This window comes from Equus quagga, chromosome 17 (genome assembly GCF_021613505.1).
Source record: "Equus quagga isolate Etosha38 chromosome 17, UCLA_HA_Equagga_1.0, whole genome shotgun sequence".
Lineage (NCBI taxonomy): Eukaryota > Metazoa > Chordata > Mammalia > Perissodactyla > Equidae > Equus > Equus quagga.
The window spans coordinates 54,003,728-54,026,263 of NC_060283.1; the positions used below are offsets into that span (position 1 = coordinate 54,003,728).

Genomic DNA, 22,536 nt, shown 5'->3' on the forward strand with positions numbered 1-22,536 from the left:
CTCCTGCCTATATTATAATCAGCAACAAGGTTTAAGTAGGACCCTGAGGAAAATTGAATCTCAGGAAAAAGAGAGCTCATTAACATCATAAAAGATAAGAAAATTTCCTACCCCCAATGATATGATTAAAATTAAGGTCAAATTTGTTACTGTTGTTAGTTTCTTTGTTTTGCTTTAACCATATATTATTTTCTGTAACATATAACAATTGCAGAATTCAACCTCAAAATATGTCACATTCTACTTAATAAAAATTATAAATTTAAGTTAATAGAATATAACTTTAGAATAATCTATTACATTTTGGTGCTGTGAAAGGGCCTTAATAACCTAATATAATGAGCATATACTATATGAGCAGTAAGTGAGAAAGTTCTGGCTCAGCTTATGATTCTCTAGGAACAAATATTTAAGAGCTATCTTCTTCCCATTTCCTATCATTCTTTTCCAAAATTTCTTAGACAGTATAGACCTTGTCTTCACACTGTGGTCCTTGGGAAACTGTTGCCGGCCCACTTTGACTCTGGCTAATCAAGGTCCTCTAAAGAAAGAGAGAAAAGAACCTTGTTTTGATCTCAGAAAGTATAATCAACTCTGGGGATCCCAATAATTTAGGATGGTATTGGAATTAAGTGACTACTTTCCCAGAGCCAACTAGTTTCTCTGAATCCTCCTGGATATTTATGTCTCAGTGAGAAATCTCTTGGGAGTGGCTGAAGCTCCCAAGCTCTCCTCTGGTGGAGTTCTGGAGCAATAGGCATCTTAGGAGTAGTAAAAGATAAGGAGGGGTCCTCTCAGGCTACAGCATTTCCCCACCATGGCCAATAGCACAATAAAGAGGGATGGCTGTGGTGTCTGTTCTTTATAGGATCCTCATATAATTTGTCTCCCTTTGAGTTGCTCCTTTAAATGTCGTATATTTCTGAAGTGCTGCAGAAATGCAAACATATATGTGACCAGATAGAAAGAAGAAAGTGCAAACAATTGCTTAAATGTAATAGAAGGGAAAATGCTATATAAGAATTGTAAATTCTTATCCCTTCCCCAAAGTTCCCATACACCTAATTGTGTGGGATTAATGAGATTAGGGGAAAAAAACCAATCATTTTCCTTTAAAAAATTATCCCCAAAGTAAAATTCTTGAGATCATTGCATAAGGAGGAAAGTATTCTGTATGATTTGTCTAAAAATTGGTATTTCTGATTAACTGAACTCCTACTAAGGAAAAGAACTGTCTCTTCTTTAAGGCATTATCATGTACAGCCATCCCTATCCAGGAGTGCAAGACCAAGAACAAGCCACGTAAGTAGATATCTCCGGCATGACACTTTCTCCTTGGCTTATGGAGCCTCTGTCTAAAGTACTATAACTGGAAATCACAGTTGTATCTGAATGAATGCCAATCTAGAAGAACTGGCAATATAAGCCACTGACTGGGATAAAAGGAAGTTTCTGAAAGAGTGTACAGTGGGGTTGCCAAGTACAGCTTGTTGACTGCAGACTCAGAATCTGCCGCTTTATAAGTCAAGTGGCTGGGAGCTTCATCAATTCAATTTCCCTGCATAGCAGTTAAGTGCTATTTCTATGCTCAAGAACTACGTATCCCTTGCATACACCCCATAACCCTTGGAGACTGAGGTTTTTCTATCAAATATCCCCAGTCAATTCAGACACACGAGAGCTGCATTTTTCCAGGGTCATAGCCAAGTCATAGAGAAGATATTATCTGGCTGCCTTGCAGGAGGACTTATTTGTGTCACAGCCAACCCTTAGACTGTGTTGTTGATGGTTTTAGTCATGAATCTTTCTGAAAGGCAAAGACTTCCGAAAACTTATGTGTGCTTTCCTCTCCCTATTGCTCACTATAGAATGAGCAGCTTAATCGATATTTTAGTGGCACTCTCCATCCTGATGGGCTACTCTGTCACCACCGCCAGCTTTGTCACCTACGTTGTAAAGGAGCATCAGACCAAAGCCAAGCAGCTGCAGCACATTTCAGGCCTCGGTGTGACATGCTACTGGGTCACCAATTTCATTTATGACATGGTGAGTAACTTGTGTCGTTGAAGGAAAGACAAGATTGATTTGGGGAAAAGACATCAGTTTTATATTCAAGATTTATTTACCCTAGTTTGTTCAGATCATAAAGTTAGTAAATTCATCAAAGAAATAATTTGCAACAGGCTTATATTCATCCAGGGGTTGGAGGAAAGAGAAATCCACGTACCCTCATCTCTGTGGTCTTAGGACCACCTGTATCTGATTCCCCAGGACACTTGAAAGGCAGATTCCTGGGCCCCACTTTAGACCTATCAGATCCATATCTTTGGAGTGGAGCCTGGAGAATATGCGTTTTTAGCAAAATCCCCACAGGTATTTTATGCACACTGAAGTTCGAGAAGCACTACTGTGGAGAATAGAAGTTTAGCAGAATAGCTTTGCCCAATGGTACCAAATAATCAAGCTTATAAAAATTTAATCAACCAATAGTGAAAACTTCAAAGTAGCAGCCCCTGCTGAACAACACATTAGAGAAGATTAGTAGGGACAATAAAGGATGAATTTCATTGATAGCTCCTTCATTTGCATAAAATTGTCCCAAAGTTCAGATGGTTATTCTCAACTCCAAATGTGCCAGTGTTGGCCAAAAGCCCAGGATGGGTATACATTTGGCTGGTGATTATGGTGAAATTGTCTAAGATGCTGTAAAGATCACTGATTTGAAGGGTTGGAGAGTAATTAACTGCATATCCGTTTTGTTAATGTATCCAGTGAGGTCTGAAATGCGTTTGTTGTAGAAGTCAAATTCAAAAGAATGGTAATTCTCTGGACTTACTAGGAGTTTTAATGTTAAGAAAGCTTCAAGTGCACACTTTTGTGAAGGGCTACTTACTACTTAGATTCTGTTCTTATGTATCTGGTGCTCATTCCAACTTAGGAGATTTTCCCCCCAAATTAAATTACCATCTCTTTCATTGTGTGTGTCTTACTGCAAACTCCTTAGCATTTAATGTTTCTACTTGTCAATGAAACACTGAGTTCTTTGTTCATACACCTGTGATTCTGAGAATGTTTGGGACCTGCTGCCCTGCTGTTTTTCACAGAGTGGCTCACACTGATAATCAAGCCTTAGAAATCAAACATCTGAGAAAGTTCCAGCATTCAAAATGAAATCAATACTTTGAGGACTGAATCTAATACCAAGATTCCTGACTGTTTTATCTTTCTTACTGAACCTCTGTCACTGGATGATCCCAAGTCTCAAAGCCTAGAGGCAGGAACACCAGGCACTCCATGTATATCTATACAGATGGAGACAGGCTTGACCTCATATTGCAGGAGACAAATTCTAGAGCGAAATCAATGTAAAATAAACTAAACATTATAAGGAACAGGAACATAAATAAAAATTCATTCCTTCAAATATTTCTAGGTCAACTTGTTACAGTTTTAGACTAGAAGGGCTATTGATTTTTTCTGAAAGATGTTTGCCATATATTAAGCATAGTTTTACATTTTCCCATAGGTCTTCTACTTGGTGCCTGTAGCATTTTCGATTGGTGTCATTGCAATTTTCAAGTTACCTGCCTTCTACAGTGGAAACAATCTAGGCGCTGTCTCTCTCCTACTTCTGCTGTTTGGGTAAGCTACAGTGAAAGAATTAACAGAATTAAACACTCCTAGGCAGGAACAAGACCTAATCTCATTAGCTAATTTGCAATGATCTTGGGGTTTCATTAGCCATGAGTGATGACTAACAATACATCACACTTGCTAGTCCACAGTTTGTAAAGTACAATTCTTCTGAAAATGAATGTTGTTATTAATAGCAATACCCACCATTAATGAGCACTTACTGTGTACCAAGTTGTTGCGTTTAGCAATATGTGTGTAATTTAATTTACGTTAAACTAGAAGCTTTAGAATGATCAGAAAAATGTGTATACATATATGGATTTATATATTGACAAGTTATGAGTATATATGGCATTATAAGGTACATATATTCGTATGTATTTATTTTATTTGTATTTTTATAGATGTCTACAACGCACGCATAATATTGTTTCTGTATTAGGGTAATACAGGTTGACATAATCAGCACTTAGCATAGTAATTCTGTCTGCCCTGAATGCACGGGCAGTATCCACTTAGTTAGCAATCATAGCTGATGAAGGATCTCTCTGTCCCTAGTTCTACTTCATTACCCCAAAGCAGGTTCAAGTATTTGCTCAAAACAGGACATCCAGCTCCTAAGCATGCACCATCTGCTTACCTGGCTTACAATAACATCATTATTTTTTATTTTTTCTCAACTTTAAATTATAAGATTTATATTGATTAAACTCATATTTTTGAGCAAAAAAAAAAAAAAAGTCTTGCCTGGGTGAAATAACACCATCTTTAGGAGGAATTAATTTGCAGTTGTAATGATGTAGGACTACTCAAGGTTCCTTAAAAGAGAGACTTCTTACTGTCATTTAAAAAATATCCTTTGGATTTTTTTAAAGGAGTCCCTTTCCTAAATAGATAAATAAGAATTTAGATGGAGTCACAAAGTGAAAATAAACATTAGAGATGAGTTGTCAAACCTTGTGGCTAGAGCTCTCTTTTATTCCTGTTTTTGACCAAAACAAAGAAAATTAATTACAGCATAATTTTCATTCAGCCAGCCCTGGTGGTCTGGTGGATAAGATGCAGCACACTCACACTGAGGCCTGGGTTTGTTTCCCGGTCAGGGTACAACACCATCCATCTGTCAGTTGTCACACTGTGGCCGCTGCATGTTGCTGTGATGCTGAAAGCTCTGCCACTGGGCTTTCAAATACCAGCAGGGTCACCCATGTGGACGGGTTTCAGCAGAGCTTCCAGACTAAGATAGACTAAGAAGGACCTGGCCACCCAATTCTGAAAAAATTGGCCACAAAAACCCTGTGAATAACAGCAGAGCATTGTCTGATAGAGTGCTGGAAGGTGAGAAGGTGGCGCAAAAAGACCAGGCAGGGTCCCACTTTGCTATCCACAGTGCCGCTAGGAGTTGGAATCGACTCCAGAGCACTAACAATAACAAATTTTAAATCTTAATGTTATTAACATACAGGTATGCCACGTTTTCTTGGATGTACTTGCTGGCTGGGCTCTTCCATGAAACAGGAATGGCTTTCATCACTTATGTCTGCATCAACCTTTTTTTCGGCATCAATTCCATTGTTTCCCTGTCGGTGGTATACTTTCTTTCCAAGGAAAAGCCTAATGACCCGGTAAGGTCTTTTATTAGTCTGCTAAACTTCAGTGAATGTATCAAACGCTTCAACACATTCAGGGTAGAAAGATTTTCTGTATGTTGTATCCTCTAAATAGAAAAGAGGAATTTCATTTGCTTCTATTAAATTTAGTAGAGAAGAAACTACGGCCTTTCAAAATTCTTTTTAGGCTTTATCTGGGTTAATGCTTCTGATTGTATTTCCCAGTGTCAAAACTATTGACATTTGATAAGGCTTGAATGGGATGATGGAGGTGGAATCAGATGCACTGTATGCCACTACAAAAATCATACAACCAATCGATCAGCTGAACTTTATACTCCTTAACAAATTATTATGGTATGGTAGTGACAGGGACAATGGCTTAGTTATTTGACATGGGTTAAGATTCATTTCAACATTCGCAGAAGGGAAACCTAATTCATTCCCTTTCAATCATGTGTTAGAGTCTACTTCATTGTAGTCATCACTTTCCATTCAGAGCTGACAATTATGATTAGTGAGAAAGGAAGCACTAACAGTGCCAGGCAATTGAATGGAAACGAATAGAGAGGAAATGAAGTGAAGTGAAAAATAGACAAGCACACTACAGGAGGAAGAAGAAATTTCATGAGGTGCAAGTGGTTGGCCCCAAGAGTGAATAACGTGAAAATGAGCCATTTGCTCCTCGTTGAGATAGGTTGTCTCTCCTTCCATCTCATTTCACCATTTTAGTCCCTCTTCAAGAAGGGATTACCTGAGGTCCTGAAACTCTACTGTACTGAATACCTCCTTTACTCAGGCACCTACCAATGCCCGGCATCAGACCCCAACACCCCGGCTGTTCCTACATTCCTGTCTAGAAATGATTCTGCCTCCAGGACTTTGTCTGGCACCTTAGTCATCTCAAAAAAATATAATCCTTTTCTACTTTTATTTTAGTAATAAATCTCCACTATTTGGTTACAGTAGATATTTATATGTAAATTCAGCATACGTGTGAAATAATTACCAATCTAGATAAGCTTCTCAGGTTTCAATATTTGTCTACAGCTAGCTTTAAATTTTTGTCAATTTGTTGGATGTCTAACACTGAGCTTCACTTTTATTTCTCTTATTTCAGACTTTAGAACTTATTTCTGAAACTCTCAAGCGCATTTTCCTGATTTTCCCACAATTCTGTTTTGGCTACGGTTTGATTGAACTTTCTCAACAACAGTCAGTCCTAGACTTCTTGAGAGCATATGGAGTGGAGTACCCAAGCGAAACCTTTGAGATGGATAAACTGGGCGCCATGTTTGTGGCTTTGGTTGCTCAGGGCACCATGTTCTTTTTCTTGCGACTCTTAATCAATGAGTGGTTAATAAAGAAACTCAGGTAAATACAATGAAGACATGTGTTTGACAACCATGATGGAACTCAATTCAAAACATTCAAGGAGGGGTCAATAGTCTAAGGTCTTCCATTAGTAATATGGAAATTTTTGCTCAAAATTTTTAAAAAATTATAGCATGATTCACCATTCATTTCATTCAGTAAATAGTTATCAAACCTTAGTATGCATCTGCAAGTATTGCTGTGAAGTACAGGTTGAAGATAAGTATAGAGTGAAGTATAGAGTGAGGGAGTAAGATTAAAGAAGCACAAGTTGGCCTTAAGGAAATTAAGATTGAGTGGTGGAGAGAAAATATGTACGTAAACAAAAGATGAGGTCTTTGAGTTAAGTTTGGAAGAATAGAAAAGAGAAATGGGGAAAGAGGATTCAGTGTGTAGCATATTAGCAAAGGATTTAGGAAAAGAAAATTGAGTAAAGTCAGGACAGAATCCTAAATGAAAAGAAAGACACATGCCATTGACCCACCAATTCCATTTCTAGGAATTTTTCCTACAGATACACTCACACATATGCAGAATTATGTATGTATAAAGATAGTCATCATAACAACAATTCCTAATAGCAAAAGAATGAAAACAACCTAAATGTCCTTCATTTAGGGACTGATTAAATTATATACATACATTCATAAACACTATGCAGCCATTGGAAAGAATGATGCTGTTCTCTATGTAATATTTGGGGTTACTTACAATATTTATTAAGTGAAAAATGCAAGGTTCAGAACTATGTATAAAGTATATCACCATTTGAGTTAAAAAGAAAAGAAAGGTGTATTATTGATGCATACATATGAATAGGCTATCTCTAATTGTGGGTGCCTCTGCTGAAAAGACCTGCACATAGTTGAAGGAGATTTACTTTTTGTTACATATTCTTTAGTGCCATTTTAATTTTAATATATGATGTGCATGTAATCGTGTATCACCTATTGAAAAATAAACTTTAAATTAATAATAGTAAAAAAGAAAGACGAGCAAAGAGAGAAAAAAATCTTAGGGCACATTTGAGAAAAGAGTAATACGATTTGATTAGAACATAGAATAAATGTAATGAAAAAGTAGGAATTAAAGCATGAGGTTGGGAGACTATGGAGTCTATTGAATGCTTGGATAAAGAGATATGGTTTGGAATTTATTCACCAAGCAAATAGTAGTCTTATTAAAGGTTTTCAAACAAAAAGCAATATGACCAAATGGTGCTTTAGAAGATGTGATTTTGTGGAGGTAATGCAGATTAGAATAGAAGAGTGAGAGACACTGAGCAGTTTGCAGTTCCTGGAAAAATCTAGGTGAGAAAGAGTGGAAGCCTATGATGGTAATAGACATGGAGAGAAAGTGATCGATGACAGAGTGTTATAAGGCATTTCCAGTGCCGAGAGACTGACTGCGTGAGTGGACTTTGGTATGGAGAAGATTCAAAGAAAACGTCACAGCAGGAATCTCTGGGGATATCATTAAAAGAAGCGGGACATCGCGAGGACTGCCAGAATGGATTTGTTGGGTTTTTAAATTTTGTTTGGTTTCATTTGCTTTGGTATTTGTTAGGCAAGATACTGGGGTGGGTTTGAGACAGGGAATTTTCAGGGCTGTTAACCTTAACATATTGGCTAGATCCTAGGTGAGATATTCACAATAAAAAGAATGTAGAATAACATTCACATTATTGATGATAAAACAAGAAATTGACAAGATTGGAAAAAAGGTGATCATTCGTTGTGCGCTTTTAGGTAGTAAGTCTTACTAATGACTCTGGTCTCTGTTAGGAAGCAACTTTCAAACCCAAATGACCCCCTTGTTACTGAAATTAGGATTCTGAATTGCAGCAGTGGATCTGTAAGCATTTAAAGCATGGAAAGTGAAAGCTCTCTCCCAAATATCATAGCAAATGTGGTGAAGAGCATCCATACTAATTTTTAAATTTTTTGAGGAGCATATAATGCATAACAAACTTTAAGATAAACCCACTATGTGATAGCATGCTTTTAGTGAAGTGAGAACCCAATAAAAAATGTCAGACTTGAGTGATGCCATTTCAAAATCATTGACGCCAAATCATTGGGTCCATCTTTCAGAATCTTCTTCAGAAAATTCAGTTCTTCACCTGTAATGGAAATAACAGATGAAGATGAAGATGTGCGAGCTGAAAGGTTAAGAGTTGAGAACGGTGGGGATGAATTTGACCTCGTGCAACTCCATTGTCTCACAAAGACCTACCAACTTATCCACAAAAAGATTATAGCTGTAAATAACATCAGCATTGGGATACCTGCTGGGGAGGTGAGGAACAATGTCTGGTCTGTAACTGTCCTTTTTATTGGCACAATAAGTGACAAATAGAAATCATTATCCTTCCTTAATTTTTTTCTAGAAATGTGAAAGTCAACCTCTGAATATTTTGATGCAGTCTACACATAAAATTTACACCTGTCCCTATGTTACTTCCCCTATGAGTCTCCCCTCTTGGCAGGGAGGATGCACCACACACCACGTCCTGAGCACCTTCCCAAGCCACCGTCCTCCCAGGGGTGGACTTTCAGTCAAGAAGCCCGTGTAGGGTGCAGTCTTCAGCTGTTAGTTTCCAGGCCTCTTCAAAAGGCAACATAAAGAAATCAGTTTACAGAAGTGAGGTCCTACAACTGCATCCATGTTTATTCTTGCCATTTTCCTGGAAGCCATGTTAAGGCAGAGCTGCAACCTAAATGCATCACGTATCTTCGATAGCATAAAAAAAATTGTTGCTTCAGTAGCTTATTCAGTAAAGTTATGATTCTGTGTGAATAATGTGAAATTTAGAAAGATAATTACTTCATCAGCTTAGTAGATCTTACTTGTGGGGCCTTTTATCACGTTGCACAGAGGTGTACTGTAAGATGATGTGTAAAACAAGCCCTGTGTATATATACAGTGTTCCGGTGGTTAAAGGAAAAAAAGCTAGGTAAGCACTCCTTTGTTTCAAAAGAGAAAGTCTTATCAAATGCCAACAGTGCACTATGATATCCATGAATAATTCCAGGATTTATTTTTCCTGGTAATTTATTTCCCCCAAGGAGAAGGGATAAGCGATACTATAGTAACATGTCTTTGGTTTGGATTAAGGTTTACGTCTCTTTTTCTCCCCCCAAACCAGTGCTTTGGGCTTCTTGGGGTCAACGGAGCAGGAAAGACCACCATTTTCAAGATGCTGACTGGAGACATAATTCCTTCAAGCGGAAACATTTTGATCAGAAATAAGACTGGGTATGAAAAATAAATACTTCAACTTACTGAGCACCACAGAATTAAATGAGAAAAATCATTAAGATGAACTCTTTATGTTATTTTGTGGTTATATTATGAAATCCTTAGGGAAAGAACAACTTTCCAAGCAAGTGGAAATTTTTAAGCCTTTAAATGTGACTATGGTGGTGGGATTATTTACCTCTTTTTATCAGAATCACCAATCACCATGACCAAAATAGGGCTATCTTCCAACATTTGGGGGCTGGGAGGGAAATATCTTTTCTAGTTGTTTTTTTTTTTTGAGGAAGATTAGCCCTGAGCTAACATCTGCTGCCAACCTTCCTCTTTTTGCTGAGGAAGACTGGCCCTGAGCTAACATCTGTGCCCATCTTCCTCTATTTTATATGTGGGATGCCTACCACACCATGGCTTGCCAAGCAGTGCGTAGGTCCACACCTGGGATCCGAACGGTGAACACCGGGAGCCCAAGGCAGAACGTGTGAACTTAACAGCTGCGCCACTGGGCCGACCCCTGCGAGGGAAATATCTTTTGAAACTCATGTGTCTTTTCGATTCTCTGGATCCAGATCTCTGGCTCACGTTGATTCTCACAGCTCGTTAGTTGGCTACTGTCCTCAGGAAGATGCCTTAGACGACCTGGTAACTGTGGAAGAACATTTGTATTTCTATGCTAGGATACACGGAATTCCAGAAAAACATATTAAAGAAGTGAGTATAAATGTGAAAAACTAGTTCATTTGAAAACCATGGTTATTTCTGCTTCCCACCCACCCACCTTCAAGACCAAGCTGACTTCTAGAAAACTACATTTTCTCCTGACGATGATAATGGATACAGTCTTAGGTTGATCGTGTATATTATATACACACCTCTGAACTCAGCTTTAGAAACGCCTTGGCCCGTGCTTGTCAGGCACCTTTTGAGAACCATCACATAACAGATCGCGCTTGTTTCGGGCTCTGGGTTGAGCATTGGCACGTGATGCCTGTCCACACTTTAGTGCTCAGATAAATATAGAAACATGGAATTACCTACAAAATAGCCAAGTAAAATAGAATAGCTTCGAATTTTATTTTTCAATGTGATTTGTAGTTTGCTACAATTATTTGCCTTTTTAATGGAATGGCTAACCCTGAGGGCAGTTTCCTCTACTTTTGCAACCATGGGACCTGTTGAAATCCTCCTAGGATCCCACTATCTGCCAAGGTTATTTAACTACAGAAATAGCTACAAGAACCCAAAATTCCTAAGTTAATATGCTAAAGTTTTGATACTGGGTCAGTTTTAAATAGATTTAAAACCTTGTGACAACTCGCCCCTCAGTAAGAGGAAAAATGTAACAGAGACCACAATCAGTGAGAAACCTGCCTTGTGAAAGGGTGAATTCTGTTTTAGCTCTTTTAAGCTCTGCCAGGAAATCCTGTGTTAATGCAGCAGAAAGAACAATTGTAAATGCACACATACGCGCGCACACACACACACACACACATGCATTTGGGGGAAAAGAATTCCATTTGAAAAGGAGCCTTTACAGAATTGCTCTCTTTAAATGAACTATTAATTTTTAAGTGGACCTTTGAAAGTAAAACAAAAATTTATGTTGAATTTAAATGTTTGAATTTTGGGGGGTATTTATTTCTTCATACTAAAGCTTTGTTTCACAAGTAGCTTTCGTTCTATTCGGTGCTGTAAGGGGTTTGGCGGGGATGGCCAGCTTGACTCTCTCTTCTGCTGACAGACTGTTCATCGACTCCTGAGAAGGCTTCACCTGATGCCCTACCAGGACAGGACCACCTCTATGTGCAGTTATGGCACAAAGAGAAAATTATCCACTGCCCTGGCCTTGATAGGGAAACCTTCCATTCTATTGCTGGTAAGGGAATCATCGTGAAAAAGGCTACTCCATAATTAGAACTACATGTGTGTGTGTGACTTTTCATTATCATTATTGCAATAAGCATTTATTGAGGTCTCACTATGTGCTGGTTATACTATAAGCCCTTAAAAATGTTTTTGCCTGGAGCCAGGCCTAGTGGCCTTAGTGGTTAACTTTGGTGCATTCCACTTCAGCAGCCCTGGTTTGGTTCCTGGGCACAGACCTACACCACTCATTGGTGGCCATGCTGTGGCGACAACCCACATAGAAAATAGAGAAAGATTGTCACTGATGTTAGTTCAGGGTGAATCTTCCTCAGGAAAACAAAACAAAAAAAATGTTTTTGCTTGAAGCTGTGGCTCAGTCAATTTCAGAGGAAACACTTGTCATGAGAATTGCAAGTAGCTGAAACAAATTCAGGATATTCAAATGAGTGAGTAAAATGATGGACTATGGTAGAACTTGATTCCCAGTTGCTGAAAAAATCAGCTCTGTTAGCAACAGGTGATCTAACATATTTTCCAACTTCTACCAAAAAGGAAAGACACATTTTCAGACAATGTGTTGTGCTAAAATTTTATTTCCTTGTTACTTAAAAATATGAGTTATCTAGCTTGGGATGTGATGGACAATATGCCATTCTACTTTATGTGACTATTTTGGAGGCAAGAAATGAATTCCACAATTATATTTTGGTTAAGAGATGGAAAATTAAATTGATCACCTGGAAATAGAAATTCCATGTAAGGATAACATAGCATTCTGCTCCCCAGGCCAAATGTTGTGAAAGGTGCTTATTTCAGAGAAATAAGCTTGCCCTTATTTTGGAAGATTTCCTGCATTCAAGCATTTCCAAACTCCAAAAGAGCCTTAACTATATGCAATAAAAATCTAATTATGAATTACCACATTATTCCAGGGATTAAGTCATACAGAGGATCAGTTCATTTAAACTGCCCAGATAAGAGTGATGCACAACCCGTCTTTCTGTGATCCCGGAAGCTTATAATGCATCTCATCCCCCCCCCCCCCCCCCCCACCGCCAATCGATGCTTATGGTGGAATTCTATTGTGTAAGTGTCTGTTAAATTAAACAAAACAATCCTTAGGCACCCCTATGAGATAATAGATGTAAAATACTTTCAAATGTTTAAAATGCTATGCAAATATTACGTATTAATGAGCCAAACTGAAATATATGCGATGAGAGAAAGATACTGTGTTTTCTTCTGTATGCATTTACTATATATGCTATTGTCTTTAAAAATAGGAACAATAGAAACAGTGACAATATATCCTTTACTGTTTCCCCAAATTAACTCCTTCCTTTCCTTAAATTTAAATTTTACCCCTTAACATAAAAACCAGCCTCTGGTGTTCCTATGTACATACTTTCCATTACAGATAGACATTTTTAATTTTTACCAAATCTTGACCTATAATTTGTTTTTAATCATCTGTCAGGATCTATTATTCTTTGTTTAGATTATCTATTGCTACATTTCTAATTTTGTGTCTGAACAGTTTTTCAAAACATAACTTACTTTAAAATATAATTTATATCTTTCTATTTGGCAGTTTTTGCAAATCTTATTCTTATTTCCCCAGGAGTATTAAATTTCAATTAATAACATAAAACTAAAAATACACCTCAAACACATTAACTGAAAAATCAAATTACGTTTTTTCTACTTCACGTACCATATTATCACTCACAGCCATAATTCTGCTGTCAGCAGCAAGGTAGAAATCTTGTCGAAGTAGCTTCAAATATATATGTGACAATGTAGTATTACAAGTAAAAACTCTGCTTTGTCAGTAATTGAAGCAGAATTTTTTCTGAAGAAATATAAGAGACAAGTGTAAAGTAACAGGGTGTCAAGTTCACTGGGACACTTTTTAAAACAGATTGGCAATTTTTTTTTTAAAGATTTTATTTTTTTCCTTTTTCTCCCCAAAGCCCCCCAGTACATAGTTGTATATTCTTCATTGTGGGTCCTTCTAGTTGTGGCATGTGGGACGCTGCCTCAGCGTGGTTTGATGAGCAGTGCCATGTCGGTGCCCAGGATTCGAACCAACAGAACACAGAGCCGCCTGCAGGGGAGCGCGCAAACTTAACCACTCAGCCAGGGACCCGCCCCCAGATTGACAATTTTTAGTGATTAATTGTGAGCTTTTTGACAGCGGCAGAAAGAAGACTATAGAGTATAAAGCCAGTTAGTCACAAGACTTGGCAAAGTGATTTCTATTCCAGGCAAGTGAGATGTGGTGACTTGTGTAAAGAAATTCATCAAACATTAACTAATTTGATAGATTTTTCTTGTAACTTTCTACTAAGGATGAGCCGAGCTCTGGGATGGATCCTAAGTCAAAACGGCACCTCTGGAAGATCATTTCAGAGGAGGTGCAGAATAAATGCTCCGTCATCCTCACATCGCACAGGTAAACCGAGTGCAAGCACTTTAAAGTCAAATGACATGATTTTAGGATGATAGGTGGGAAAAGGAAACCTCCTGTAACATACGTTGATATTGAGTGTCCACCACTGGATGAAAATATTTTATGTTTATAGTCATAGGAGCAAATGAGGGAGATTTCATGGTGAGAATCCAGCTCCTGCAGTGGGACAGGGCCTAAGCAATCTTTATCAAACAAATTTCTCATGACCTAAGGCCCTCTTAACGAGGACTTCCTATTCCCCGTCACACAAAGTTCAGCATCCTTCCACGTAGTACGCAAGGCCTTTTCTTATCTCGCCTCATCTAAATTTCTAGACTTTTTTTCCTACAACCCTCTCCTACCAGTCAATCTGAGTGAGTCGTGGTTCCACATACACTCAGTGCCCTTTCCTATCACCAACCTCTTTCTTTGGCTTTGCTTTCTACCGGAAATGGCCTTTTCACAAAAATCTTTCCAAGTTCTAATCTTACCAGTCCTTTAAGAACCCCCTCACAGACCTCCTCCATGACGGAGACCCGTCCAATCAGTTAAGTGAAAAGCTACTAAAGCGTTTTATCTGTGCCTTTCTTGTAAAGTTGGCCATGTATTAAGTTCATCCTTTCATTGTGATTATCATAGAGTAGAAAAAGCGCTAGATTTGTTTATAATCAAGAGACTTGTTTATATTCTAGCCTTGCCCTGGCGCACTGTATGTTCATTTCCATTAACTTTTGAATGAAGTGGACTGGGTGATGCTTAAGATCTCCTCCAGTGATTAGAGTCCATGAAATCTGAGATTATATAATCAAGTACAGGCTGACTAGTCACAAATACAAGACCATAAAAGCCAACTGAATACAGAGTATGAGGCATAATGAGAAAAAGCTCAGTAATATTTTGGAAATGTTCCTTAGGAGATGTGGGTCCTGAGTCAAGGCTTGACAGAGCTTGGAAGAAATAGCATGTTTAGTAGAGAGGGCATTCCAGGAGAGAGGTGGCCTCAAGTTTGAGAAGAAATAGGAATAAGCTCTATGTGAAGACATTAAACTTATATTTTAAAAGATTTTTTTGTTCTTCAAGGGAAAAGACATTTTCAGGAACTAAGTATTTTTAAGGTGCCAGAATACAACAGTTAAACTTATGTTCATGAACTTAAACTCAATTTTTGGTGCCCAGAATTCTGACGTGATTCTGCTGTCTTTCAGCATGGAAGAGTGTGAAGCTCTCTGTACCAGGTTGGCCATTATGGTGAATGGAAGATTCCAGTGTATTGGATCTTTGCAGCATATAAAGAGCAGGTGAGGAACAAATGCATTATTTAACATATGATGTAGGGTAATCGATCTACCAGTGCTATCCTCACCTTCAAGGATTATCTCAGCAGCCTATCCTGCAATAAGGAGTAAAATTGGAATGGAGAAGCTAATCATTGACTCACCTCAAAGTTAAATTATCTTCCTAAGGGTTAGATGTATTTTTAGTTCATAACCCCAAAAGCTAGAAGGCCTAAAAACTAAAAAAAATAAAAAATAAATAATAATAATAATCCACAACCAAAATACTCCCAGGAAGCAGTTTCAAGAGTTCACTGAAGGGGCCGGCCCGGTGGCGAATCAGTGAGGTGCACACATTCCGCTTCGGTGACCCAGGGTTCACTAATTCGGATCCTGGGTGCAGACACGGCACCCCTTGGCAAGTCATGCTGTGGTAGGTATCCCACATATAAAGTAGAGGAAAATGGGCATGGACGTTAGCTTAGGGCCAGTCTTCCTCAGCAAAAAGAGGAGAATTGGCAGCATTTAGCTCAGGCCTAATCTTCCTAAAAAAAAAGAGTTTACTGAATAAGAAATTAGAGCTTGACAAGTACATGAAGACACAGATTTTTATCTAGCAGGTTCATTTGCCATTTGCACAGGCTTTCAGTAGGCTATTTAACATTTTTACCACATTCAAAACCTTTTAATCAAGAATACATTCGGGAAATGTGCATAAATACCATACCATCAAATTAAAATTAAATTAATATTTTATATATTCCAGAGTGCATATGCACTTATACATATCCATGTTAATCTCCAAGCTTCATGGTGTGACTTTATACCTTTATCTGTACAACAATTTGTCTTTCTTTTACCATAGTATTAAGCAAGATAAGAAAAAGGGATGAAAGATGTCTTATGTGCTGTTCTCAGAGAGCCTGTCGTGACTTGTTTACAAACTCTATTTTAGGTGCCAACAGTTAGCTAGTGTATTGATTTATTATTGATTTATTTTTATTTTTATTTATTTATTTTTTGAGGAAGATGAGCCTGAGCTAACATCTGCCACCAATCCTCCTCTTTTTGCTGAGGAAGACTGGCCCTGAGCTATCATCTGTGCCCATCTTCCTCTACTTTATATGTGGGACGGCTGCCACAGCATGTCTTCCCAAGCCATGCGTAGGTCCGCACCCAGAATCTGAACTGGCCAATCCTGGGCTGCCAAAGCCAAAGCGGAACGTGCAAACTCAATGGCTGTGCTACTGGGCTGGCCCTGATTTATTATTTATTTTTAAAACCTCAATGACTTTAATCTTTACTGTTGACACCAAATCTCCAATGACTTGCCTCTCAAGACCTTGTTTGCTTTAAATTGGAAATTATTTAACCCCAGAAATGGACATTGATGGCCAACTCATGAGTGCCAAAGAAAGCCAAGACTTTGTTTTCTTTCTAACAGAGTTTTTGTCCAGAGTCTGACTTTGTATAGTGGTAGAAATAAAAAAAAAAAAATCATGCTAGTGCACTATTTCCAGTTTGCAACATGCCCTGAACTTTTATGGCAAAATGACTGTCTTTATATAAGAAAAGGGGTTGTAATGGTCAGCTTGGGTCCTGTTTCATTATCTAGAATTCCAGGGGAGCTATTTCAGCAAAATGTAACTTCTCTTGTATTTTGCACTTTTTCTTTCTAGGTTTGGACGAGGATTTACGGTCAAGGTGCACTTGAAGAACACCAGAGTGAGCATGGAGGCCCTCACGAGGTTCATGCAACTGCACTTTCCAAAAACATACCTAAAGGCAAGTAAGAGATTGTCCTGTCTTTTGGCTTTGACCGCTTTTGTTGGTCATAATCTAATATTGTAGTAGATGTTTGCCATTTTCAAGTGGGCCATATCTTTATTATTAACCTTAATATATTTGTTAGTTCAAGATGCATAAGATACTCGGAAGCACACTTAATATGAGCAAACAGAATCTTCAAATTAATTACACATTTTTGCAGCTATTTAAAAGTAACGTAGCCTTTTTATATACCTTTATTTATTTCTTTATGATCATACTGTGTTAGTTTTTGAGTTGTGTACATAACTAGTTTACTAGTTATATGCATCAGGGAACTGAGGAATGATAGATATTATGTGACTAAGGGCATTTCTTCTTAGAAAAAAATTAGAGTTCCAGAATGTCACAGCTGGAAGAGAATATCTCCTTTGCTCCCTTCATTTGTAATTTAAGCCCAAAAAGTTTTGAGCAGAATTGCTTGGAAGTCAAGTTCTTAAGTCCCACAGTAGTTGAAATATCATTCAATTACTTTCGTCTTACATATACAGTCATGCATTGCTTAATGATGGGGATACATTCTGAGAAATGTGTTGGTAGGCCATTTTGTCTTTGTGCGAACACCATAGAGTGTACTTTACACAAGTCTAGCTGGTATATCCTACTATACACCTAGGCTGTGTGATACTAATCTTATGGGACCACCGTCGTATATGCGGCCTGTCATCGACGGAAACATCCTTATGTGGCACATGACTGTACATATCAAGAGGATGGACGCACACAGATATACGCATCTGTGTCTCACATGCTACATACGTGAAATATACGCACTTGACAAAAAATTATCATTATAACAGCTCTGATGTATGGGTAATTTGTATAAGATGATTATAGCAAACGATTGTTTTTAAAAGGGGATCCGGTGCAGAATGGTGAAAAGAAGTTGGAAGACTCAGGCTGAGGTCCAGCTCTGCCTGTGTGATTTCCAGCAAGACATTTAAAATCTCTGAGCCTCATTTTTGCATTTATAAAATAGGAATAATGACATCCACTGCATAAGATTGATGTGAGAACTAAATGAGAAAACATCCACAAACATACTTTGTAAACTATAAGGCACCATATTAATGTGAAGTGATTTTAGAGAGCAAAGGAGTGCATTTTTAAAAACAATTCTTTTATTTCTACAAAATACCTTTGCCTCAACCTCCCAAGCCTTGGCTAAGTTCTCCAGGAAATAATAGCTTTTATGATTCTTATCATTGTCCATTTTCTTTCATCTAAATTAAAATCAAATTTAAAAAGTAAAGGACGCTTTTTTCTTGCACAAATCAAGTTGGTCATAGTGCTTTTTCTTTCAGTGAATTTCTGGGTTGAACCTGTGTTAATTCACTGAGGGCTGAGATTTAGACCAGATTTTGCCCTGGTCTGTTCCTCATGGGGCCAGGGCTATGCAAGGCCAATGCAGTGATGATAAAGTTTGATTTCTTCCAAAACAGACCACTCTTTACAAGTATGTGGTGCTTTCTAAACCTCTAAAGAGGAAATGGCAAAACAATGTGGGGGTACAAATAAGTAAGATAGCCTCATTGCAGTAACAGGTGTGATGCAAAAACGAGTCGGTGAGAGGGGCTGGGCAGCGAGCAAAGGAATGAGAAGAGGCGTTTCCGGTAACGAAGTCTGGAATCGCAGGCTACAGTACACAGTCTGGATCCGACCCATGCAGGTTGCAGGGTAGATTCTGGAGTAAGAAAACACCCTGATCAAACTAGTGTTTAGGAAATATTATCCTAGCTATTTTGTGCCAGAATAAATGAGTGTATATAGTTTTTGGCTTCTGAAGAACCTGTTGCAGTAACTCAGATGTGCAGTGATGAGCATCAGGTTACTAATAATGATGGTGCAAACAGAAGGAAAGGTTAAATTTGAGAGTTATTTTAGAGGGAAAATAAATAGTATATGGTAACATGAAATATGTGGAAAAGCAGGGCCTGGCCCTGTGTTCATGTGGTTAAAGTTCCACGTGATCCACTTTGGTGGCCCAGGCTCTCTGGTTTGCATCCTGGGTGCAGACCTACGCCACTCATCAGCCATGCTGTGGTGGTGTCCCATATATAAAGTAGAGGAAGTTTGGCATAGATGTTAGCTCAGGGCCAATCTTTCTCATGAAAAAAAAAAGAAAAAGAAAAAAATGCAGAAAAGCAAAATGTTAAAGATACCCCAAAGAACTAAGAATAGATTACTAAGTAGATGGTGATCCTATGGACTAAATAAACTGAAAAGAATTTTAGACTGAGTTGAGAAAGAATGTGGCATTATTTGAATGAGATTTTTCCTAGGAAGTGCTTTGGAAATCTAGCATCTTTAGCCAATATAAATTGAACAGCTAATCTCTAGGTTTTTAGAACAAGTCTAATATTAAAAAAAACCGAAATTTCTAGAAGTGGTATCTGAAAAAGCCACTTACATGAACTAAGCATAATCTGACATCTGTAATATCATTCCACAATTTTTTTTTCTAGGTGAGACCACAAGGACTTTATAAGTGCCCACGAATGTAGAATGCTTTGGAATTTTCATTAGCTTTGTATTTGTTTTCTCTTTGACATTCATCAAACTTTTCCTCTCATCTTTGCAAGCTGTTAGTTTCAAAACATACCCATTGTTTACACTGTAGCATCATCTTCGGTGGAATGAACTTCAGGACTTGTACTAGCTTTTGGCCAAAGTTATGTCTAGTCAAGTCCATCTTACCTGACATTGCAAAACCCATCTTTTTCCTTTGGTCCCGCAGGATCAGCACCTGAGCATGCTAGAGTATCACGTGCCAGTCACGGCCGGAGGAGTAGCAAACATTTTTGATCTGCTGGAAACCAACAAGACTGCTTTGAATATCACAAATTTCTTAGTGAGTCAGACCACTCTGGAAGAGGTAAGCTGGATATCACAATCCAAGTGCACAATATCACACATTAATTATTACACATTCTTATTATTTCTTTTTAATGACATTCAATTTGTTTTTAATTGAAGCAATATCTAATCTTGCACCTGAAAAACTTAGCTCAATTTATTTCTAACGGCATTTTTGAGATGTTAGAAAAAAATGTGAAAAGCATGAACTAGTTTTTAATGGAGAAAAGATTTTTCCCTTCTACAAGACATCTATATCCATCGGGTTCTAGGTATCTGTAAAGCAACAATGATTTTCACCTCTAAATCAAATAGCTGTTAACTTTCCTCATTTTCTCCTTGGTGGGTTTCTTAAGTAACATTTCTGTTGTTTGGCTTCCCGGCTTAAGGTAAGATGGGGGTATCTAGAGAGAATTTGGTGCTAAACCTTTAGCTCGTGTAGATTCAGGCCATCAAAGCAGTAAATGCAGGATTCTTTTGTTTCACTCACATCATCTGCCTTACATTTCTCTTCAATAACTTGAGGCTTCATGGGCTATCCTTCATCAACTTTGTACTGGTTTAGTTTTCTACAGCTCAACCAACCTGATATACAGAATACTGGATCCTATCTGTCGCTGGGATGGGTCTGAAAGTGAGGTCTTAGGGGCCTCTGAGTCAACGTAGGGTGCTGCATTTTATGGACAATTTTTTTATGGGGATTTAAGGAAATTATGACTTTGCCGATCCAGATTTAGCCTTTGATTTGTAACCAACTACCATCACCTTGTCTGGCACAAAATAGACTCAATATTTCCTGGATGAATCTAGGACTAATAGAAAATGATTTTAAACAAAGTAATAAAGGTCTGCCTGCTAAATAATTGGATCACTGAACATAATGTTAATGTAGGCTTTCTATACAAATTATTAGTGCATTAACTCTTGAAACTAGCGACATTTCTCTCAATATCATCATATAAACATTTGATAAGGGTTTGGGTTCCTTGCTTATACTTGATAGAAATATTGACATAGATCATATAGATAAAAATATGTGGTTGTAGATACTCAATTACAGCTTTAAATTTATATTAAGATTATAAATGTAGTTATAGTTGTAGATATCAGCATTATTTTCAAACCCCAGTTAGATTTGAATATCTAAATATTCAGATATTTAGTGAATATCAGGTATTCACTAGATCAGATAAAATATCAAATATTCAGATATACACATGCCTAGTGAGAGTGTGTATATGTGTGGGCATGCCTCTCTAAAATCTAGCTTTCTCCATTTGCTCTCCCACTGTGTGTGTGTGAATTAACTTTATTCCTTCCTTTGGTTTACCAAGTACTAATGGCTTTATTTTCCTTGAAATATCAGGTTTTCATCAACTTTGCCAAAGACCAAAAGTCCTATGAAACTGCTGATAGCAGCAGCCAAGTTTCCACCATAAGCGTTGACTCACAGGATGACCGGACAGAGTGTTAGTACCTCCAGAAAACCCAATCTCAGCCAATGGCCAATGGCTTCATTTTGAGGAAGAGCTACAGAAGATACCGCTTCCTCAAAATCTCTTCATTTTAAAGTATTATACTGTATGGAAAGTTGCAATTGTGTAAGTCTACCAAGTAACTGTAAGTGGGACGTTTTCTTTCTAAGGTCAGTGCATGCTGTTGGTACTGACATGAATTCCTGTGTACTCAAGACTGTGAGCATGTGAATTCTTACACAAAGGTGAAACCACCTGAAGATGAATTGTCTTAATTTATTACTTTCAATAAAAAGACAGCTTAAAGGCATGGTTATTCGTAGTTGAAAAGTAAAAGTGGAGAGGAAGGCCAGCCCCCGTGGCCTAGTGCTTAAGTTAAGCATGGTGCACTTCAGTGGCCCGGGTTCAGTTCCCAGGCATAAACCTATACCTCTGTGTTAGCAGCCTTGCTGTATTGGGGGCCCACATACTAAAAAATAGAGGCAAATTGGCACGGATGTTAGCTCAGGGCAAATCTTCCTTGGCAAGAAAAAAAAAAGCGGAGAAGAAGAGTAATGTAGTTTGGGGTAGGTAGAAGTGGGCAAGCAAACAAAATAATTTATTTCCAGAAAATAATAGAATGAGCATCATCATAAATACACGAATCTACTGTGATGTGTGAAGTGTTAAGGGCCAGATTAACAGTGGCAGTAAGCAGTGGGCACAATGTCTGCAATGTACGCATGTGTCATTTTCAGTACCTGTAAATACGTGGGGCCATAGTGAACCCACAAAGTGCCTTTCTGCAAGAATGCCGCAGGAGGGCGGTTTACCCCGGTGGTAAACAGGACTTGGGGCTATTCCTGCTGTGCCTGGACGATAGGAAGGCATAGGGCAGAGCAAGCAGCAGCTTGCTCTTCAGGGAAAAT

At 38.1% G+C, this 22,536-nt stretch overlaps 1 protein-coding gene across 1 annotated transcript in view; it reads left to right on the forward strand.

Moving 5' to 3' along the window:
• Nucleotides 1-21,938, forward strand: part of ABCA12 (ATP binding cassette subfamily A member 12) — a 161,542-nt gene extending 139,604 nt beyond the window's left edge. Inside the window, exons 40-53 of the mRNA XM_046643712.1 lie at nt 1,248-1,302; nt 1,869-2,046; nt 3,527-3,642; nt 5,102-5,261; nt 6,367-6,620; nt 8,714-8,918; nt 9,769-9,878; nt 10,448-10,589; nt 11,620-11,754; nt 14,096-14,199; nt 15,402-15,494; nt 17,150-17,255; nt 20,035-20,172; nt 21,520-21,938. Of these exons, the coding sequence (XP_046499668.1) occupies nt 1,248-1,302; nt 1,869-2,046; nt 3,527-3,642; nt 5,102-5,261; nt 6,367-6,620; nt 8,714-8,918; nt 9,769-9,878; nt 10,448-10,589; nt 11,620-11,754; nt 14,096-14,199; nt 15,402-15,494; nt 17,150-17,255; nt 20,035-20,172; nt 21,520-21,627 (1,904 nt within the window). The 3' untranslated portion in view covers nt 21,628-21,938. The remainder of the gene's footprint in view (nt 1-1,247; nt 1,303-1,868; nt 2,047-3,526; nt 3,643-5,101; nt 5,262-6,366; nt 6,621-8,713; nt 8,919-9,768; nt 9,879-10,447; nt 10,590-11,619; nt 11,755-14,095; nt 14,200-15,401; nt 15,495-17,149; nt 17,256-20,034; nt 20,173-21,519) is intronic.
• The last annotated feature ends 598 nt before the right edge of the window (nt 21,939-22,536 follow it).